Source organism: Nomascus leucogenys, chromosome 10 (genome assembly GCF_006542625.1).
Source record: "Nomascus leucogenys isolate Asia chromosome 10, Asia_NLE_v1, whole genome shotgun sequence".
Taxonomy (NCBI): Eukaryota; Metazoa; Chordata; class Mammalia; order Primates; family Hylobatidae; genus Nomascus; species Nomascus leucogenys.
This window is the reverse complement of record NC_044390.1, coordinates 60,202,874-60,209,015: the sequence shown is the minus strand read 5'-3', so window position 1 is coordinate 60,209,015 and position 6,142 is coordinate 60,202,874. Positions and strand designations below refer to the sequence as shown.

Here is a 6,142-nt window from a genome sequence, read left to right as displayed (position 1 = left end):
TGGGGGCGGGGCCCAGGCCTCCGAGGGGCGTGTCCACGCCCCCGAGCACCGCCCCCGACGCACCCTCCCGCCCCGCAGTTCCCGGGCGGTGGAGCCACCTCACAAAGCGGCGACCGTTCTCGCGGGGCGGGGCGTAGCCGGTCCCGCCCCCCGGGGCGCCCTCTCGCTCGCTCGCTAGCTCCCCGCGCCCATGACGGCCGGCAGGGGGCGCTGCGCCACGGGGTCGGGCCGCGGCGACGGTGGCGGCGGCGGCGAGGCGGCGCGTGGCCGGCAGGCGGCGCTGCCCGGCTCGGCCTCGGCCTGCACGGCGGCGGCGGCGGCGGTAGCGGCGGCGGCAGCGGCGGCGGCCTGGGCCCGGGCGCAGCGGCGGCGGCGGCGGCGGGGCCTGGAGCCGGATCTAAGATGGCAGCGGCGGCGGCGGCGGTGGGGCCGGGCGCGGGCGGCGCGGGGTCAGCGGGCCCGGGCGGCGCGGGGCCCTGCGCGGCCGTGTCCGTGTTCCCCGGCGCCCGCCTCCTCACCATCGGCGACGCGAACGGCGAAATCCAGCGGCACGCGGAGCAGCAGGCGCTGCGCCTCGAGGTGCGCGCCGGCCCGGACGCGGCGGGCATCGCCCTCTACAGCCGTGAGTACGGGGCCCTGGGGCAGGCGCAGGGCCGGGGCTGCGCACGAGGCCGGCCCGGGGCGGGGGCCGGCGGGGAGGGGCCCTGAGCGCTGGGGCCTGGCGTGGGGTCCCCGGGACTGAGCCGGTGGCCTGCAGGGAGGGAGCGTGGAGGGCCGGTGTCAGGGGACAGACAGAGAAAAGAGGGCGTGCGTGGTGGCCGGAGGGGCGAGGTGCCCAGAGTGAGCAAGGAAGCGCGAAATGGGTAGTGAAGGGCCTGAGATTTGGGAGGAGTGGGTGCGCAGGACGTGGGGGGCTGAGTGGAAGGGGAATTTGGAAGACGCCAGGCGTGGGGGGCTTAAGGGTGGGGGGGAGGGAGGTCCAGGGTGCGGGAGAGGTGGGCGTCTCGGGCGGGCGTGGCCGCCTCTGCAGGGTGGAGGGTGGGGCGTGGGAAGCCCGGGATCCCTCTGGGGACCCCCTGGATAGCTCAGGAGAGTCGGAAAGTGTTTGCTGGTCTGGGGCGCCCGCGAGGACCGAGTTCCACCGCTGTGCAAGGCGTGGTGTTCAGGACCCCCGAATGGGAAACTTCGGGACCTGGGGAGAGGGCCCATGCGAGGACGGTGGGAGCCGCAGGGTGAGCTCCTTGTGGAAACGTGGACGGGACGGGCCCCTTCCTGATGCCGGGTTTCGAAGAGGTAACAGCCTCCTCCCATCTTCTTTTGGGGGATGTGAGAAGCTGGTTACATTTTCCGAAGCTGCTTTCAAAACTGACATTTCACTGGGGGGAAAAGAAAATCACAAATGTGTTTCCCAGCACCCCCCGCCCCCGCTCCCAGTCTTTGTAGTTCATTCTTCATCTTGTTACTCCTTCTTTTCTTATCTCTTCTCTTTGATTCCTCGTTCACATTTTGCTACTCTGTGTCATTTGACTTTGTCTCTCAGGGCTTCTTGCACTGATGCCCCCGGGAACCCCTCAGGAGGCTTCTAGCTGGCTTGGGTCCTGTGTGAATTTTTTGCCACTTTGGGAACAGCCTGATTAAAGGAAAGCCCGAGGAGCAGTCCGTTCACACTGGGTTTTCCCTGCACCTCGACTTTGAAAACGTGGACTAAAGGAGTTGTGTCTGCCGCCCGAGGGTGCCGTCTCTTTTTGCTGGTGCAGAGCCTGGGTCTTCTTGGACCAGATGAGGAGAGGGGAAGGAGGGTATTTCAGGGGGGGTTTCAGAGTTCAAGGCAGACACTCAGCTCAGCAGAACCCCAGATCATAAGCAAAACCTATTCACTGGGCAAGCATTGGTAGCCAACTTTGTCCTGAACAGAACAAAGTGGGGCAGCGTTTCCAAAACTAGGGTCCCAGGGCTTATCCTCAAAGGAGTTCCAGGAGAGTTGGCTATCATTTTTAAATAAACCTTTAAAAAATTTTTTTAGGACCAGGCACGGTGGCTCAGCACTTTGGGAGGCTAAGGTAGGAGGATCACCTGAGCCCAGGAGTTTGAGACCAGCCTGGCCAACATGGTGAAACCCCGTCTCTACTAAAAATACAAAACAGCCGGGCGTGGTGGCATGTGCCTGTCCCAGCTACTCGGGAGGCAGAGGCAGGAGAATCACTTGGACCTGGGAGGCAGAGGTTGCAATGAGCTGAGATCGTGCCATTGCATTCCAGCCTGGGAGACAGAGCGAGACTCCGTCTCAAAAAAAAATAATTTTTTTAGAACAATTTTAGTTTTTTTTTTTTTTTTTTGAGACAGAGTCTTGCTCTGTCCCACAGGATGGAGTGCAGTGGCTCAATCTTGGCTCACTGCAAGCTCTGCCACCCGGGTTCACGCTATTCTCCTGCCTCAGCCTCCCGAGTAGCTGGGACTACAGGCACCTGCCGCCATGCCCGGCTAATTTTTTGTATTTTTAGTAGAGACGGGGTTTCACCATGTTAGCCAGGATTGTCTTGATTTTCTGATCTCGTGATCCGCCCGCTTCGCCTTCCCAAAGTGCTGGGATTACAGGCATGAGCCACCCCGCCCGGCCAGAACAATTTTAGTCTTATAGATGTATTGGCAACATAGGGAGATGTTCCTACCATCTTACTCCTGGAGTAACATTTTGTGTTTGTGTTTGTGTTTTTGTTTTTGTTTTGTTGATACTTTTGAAAGTATTACTTGTTATTAAGACAGCACTTCTCTTTGAGAGGTAATTGGTAACTGAAACATTTTTTATTATTAGAGACAAAGTTTCACTATGTCACTGTGTTGCCCAGGCTGGTCTCCAACTTCTGAGCTCAAGTGGTCTTCCTGCCTCCCAGAATGCTGGGATTACAGGTGTGAGCCACCTCACCTGACCGGAAACATTCATAAAAAGGAGAAAGTCCACATTCCTCAGAGAGCCTCAGTCCCAGATTCCCAAATGATATATCCTTAGGGGTCTGAAATAGTGTTTTTTTACACTTTTTTGTTTTTTTTTCTTTCTTTCTTTCTTTTTTTGTTTTGTTTTGTTTTTTTCAGACAGGGCCTCACTCTGTTGCTCAGACTGGAGTGCAGTGGTACAGTCTCAGTCTCAACTCACTGCAGCCTTGACTTCCATGGCTAAAGTGATCCTCATACCTCAGCCTCCCTAGTAGCTGGGACCACAGGCATGTGCCACACCCAGCTAATCTTTCATATTTTTTGTAGAGAAAGGGTTTTCACTGTGTTGGCCAGGCTGATCTCAAACTCCTGGGCTCAAGTGATCCTCCCTCCTTGGCCTCCCATAGTCCTGGAATTACAGGCGTGAGCCTCCGCACTGCCCCTCTTTATCCTTAAGTAACATTGGCATGGAGATTAAAAACATGGGTTCTTGGCCAGGTGTGGTGGCTCACACCTATAATCCCAGCACTTTGAGAGGCTGAGGCAGGCGAATCACTTGAGGTCAAGAGGTTGAGACCAGCTTGGCCAACATGGCAAAATCTCGTCTCTACTAAAAATACAAAAATTAGCCGGGTGTGGTGGTACTTGCGCCTGTAGTCCCAGCTACTCCGGAGGATGAGGTGGGAGGATCGCTTGAACCAGGGTAGCAGAGGTTACAGTGAGCTGAGATCGTACCACTGCATGTCAGCCTGGGTGACAGAGCGAGACCCTGTCTGAAAAAAAAAAAAGCATGGGTTCTGGAGTTGGAGGTGATCAGTGCTGGGTATATTAATTTCCCATGGCTGCAATAACGAATTATGACAGATTTTTGTCAGAATTTGTTATGTCATAACAAATTATGACAGATTTGTCACAGACGACAGGAATGGATTCTCTCTCAGTTCATGGCCAGAAGTCTGAAATCATGGTACTGGCAGGGCCACAATCCCTGGGGAGGTTCTAAAGGAAAATCCTCGCGTCTTCCAGATTCCAGTGGATCCGGCTGTTGCTTGATTTGCAGCAGCAAAACCCAAGTCCCTGCCTCTGTCTTCACTCCTGTGTCTTGTGTCCTCTTTTTTCCTTTTTTTTTTTTTTTTTTTTTTTTTTTTTTTTTTTTTTTTTTTTTTTTTTTTTTTTTTTTTTTTTTTTTTTTTTTTTTTTTTTTTTTTTGTTTGTTCCTCTTTTTTCCTTTTTTTTTTAAAGTGAGATGGAGTCTCGCTCTGTTACAGGCTGGTCTCGAACTCCTAGGCTCAAGTGATCCTCCCACCTCAGCTGTTCTTTTCTTTTCTTTCTTTTTTTTTTGAGACGGTGTCTTGCTCTGTCGCCCAGGCTGGAGTGCAATGGCGCGATCTCTGCTCACTGCAAGCTGCGCCTCCTGGGTTCAAGCCATTCTCCTGCCTCAGCCTCCCGAGTAGCTGGGACTACAGGCGCCCGCCACCACGCCCGGCTAATTCTTTGTATTTTTTGTAGAGACGGGGTTTCACTATGTTAGCCAGGATGGTCTCGATCTCCTGACCTCGTGATCCGCCCACCTTGGCCTCCCAAAGTGCTGGGATTACAGGCGTAAGCCACCACACCCAGCCACAGCTGTTCTTTTCTTATAAGGATACTGGGCATTGGATTTAGGGCCCACTTTGTATCTAGGATGATCTCATCTCAAGATCCTTATCTGCAAAGACCCTATTTCCTAATAAGGTCACCTTCACAGATTCCAGGGGTTACAACTTGGATGTCTGTCTTTTTTTTTTTTTTTTTTTTGAGATGGAATTTTGCTCTTGTTGCCCAGGCTGGTGTGCGATGGCATGATCTCGGCTCACTGCAACCTCCGCCTCCCGGGTTCGAGTGATTCGCCTGCTTTGGCCTCCCAAAGTCCTGGGATTACAGGGATTACAGGCATGTGCCACCACGCCCGGCTAATTTTTTTTGTATTTTTAGTACAGACGGGGTTTCTCCATGTTGGTCAGGCTGGTCTCGAACTCCTGACCTCAGGTGATCCGCCCACCTCGGCCTCCCAAAGTGCTGGGATTACAGGCGTGAGCCACCGCCACCAACCTCACATATGGCTAATTTTTAAGTTTCTTCTAGCGATGGGGTTTCACTATTTTGCCCAGGCTGGTCTTGAACTCCTGGGCTCAAGCAGTCCTCCTGCCTTGGCCTCCCAAAGTGCTAGGATTACAGACGTGAGCCACTGCGCCCGGCTAATAAATATTTGTGTCCATGTTACTGACAGCCGTGTTCATTGGTGTGGCATGGGAATGAGCTAGCTTTTCTAGGAGCCCCCTATGCTCCAGGGCTGCCCCGCTGTCTTGGCTCACCGGCCGTGGGAGGGACTCCTGGGCCATGACCTGTACCTAACATAGGAGGCCCAGGAGAGGCACGTGGGGAGGACTTCCAGCCTTGTTCCTTGACGTCTGCACCCTCCAGGGGAAGGATGACAGCTGCAGAAGGGCCTGTCTCTGTCACTCTGTAGTGAACAGTTACCCTCCCCAGCTCTTCTTGCCATCTGAAGTCACCCTGGACTACGTCCATGAGATTGGCCAAATGGCAGCTACCAACACCAGGCCATTTTCCCTGGGCAGAGGGGGAGGCCCTTTGGCGTGGGCTTCCTGGGCTTGAGGAAGCTTTGGCATGGCCTCTGGAGTTCCTGGGCATAGGCTGCCTTCCCTTGGAAAGGAGGCAGTTTCTCAGGGAGGGGTGCCGGGAAAGAGAACAGAACAAACTCTCACTTCCCCAGCCCCGTGGCGCTCTTTCTGGAAATGACTGTGTCACTTTTCTTTCTTGGTCAGCACGAGTCAGTGTGGCCGATGCTCCAGACTCTCCCATCCCCTTGGCTCAGAAGCTTACACAGCAGCATGGGCTCCATCGGGGGCTAAACTTCAGTTTGTGGGGGGCATGCCAGGGGTGGAAAGTTCAGAGAAAAACCCTTTGTCCAAAGAAGGTGAAGAATGGCCTGCTGTCACCGAACCGGGGGCCCTTGTGACTTCCTTTGGTTACACTTCTGGGATCCCCCTGACAGCTGGGGCAGGGGTACAGAAGAGCTTGTTATGTGCCCCATCTTTAGGACATCTCGGTGTCAAGCTGGAGTGACAACAGAGAAAGTTAGTAACCCCGGAAAGGCATTTGTGTTTCAGCGGTGCCTGCATGTTGCTAATGGATACTGTCATTTATTGAG

At 54.7% G+C, this 6,142-nt stretch overlaps 1 protein-coding gene across 2 annotated transcripts in view; it reads left to right on the top strand.

The window, feature by feature from the left end:
• The first annotated feature begins 380 nt into the window (after positions 1-380).
• The window catches only part of CARM1 (coactivator associated arginine methyltransferase 1), a 52,653-nt gene continuing 46,891 nt past the window's right edge, over positions 381-6,142 (top strand). For both annotated transcript variants that reach the window (XM_030820846.1, XM_012509316.2), the window contains exon 1: positions 381-622. In XM_030820846.1, coding sequence (XP_030676706.1) covers positions 403-622 — 220 coding nt within the window. In that variant the 5' untranslated portion in view covers positions 381-402. The remainder of the gene's footprint in view (positions 623-6,142) is intronic.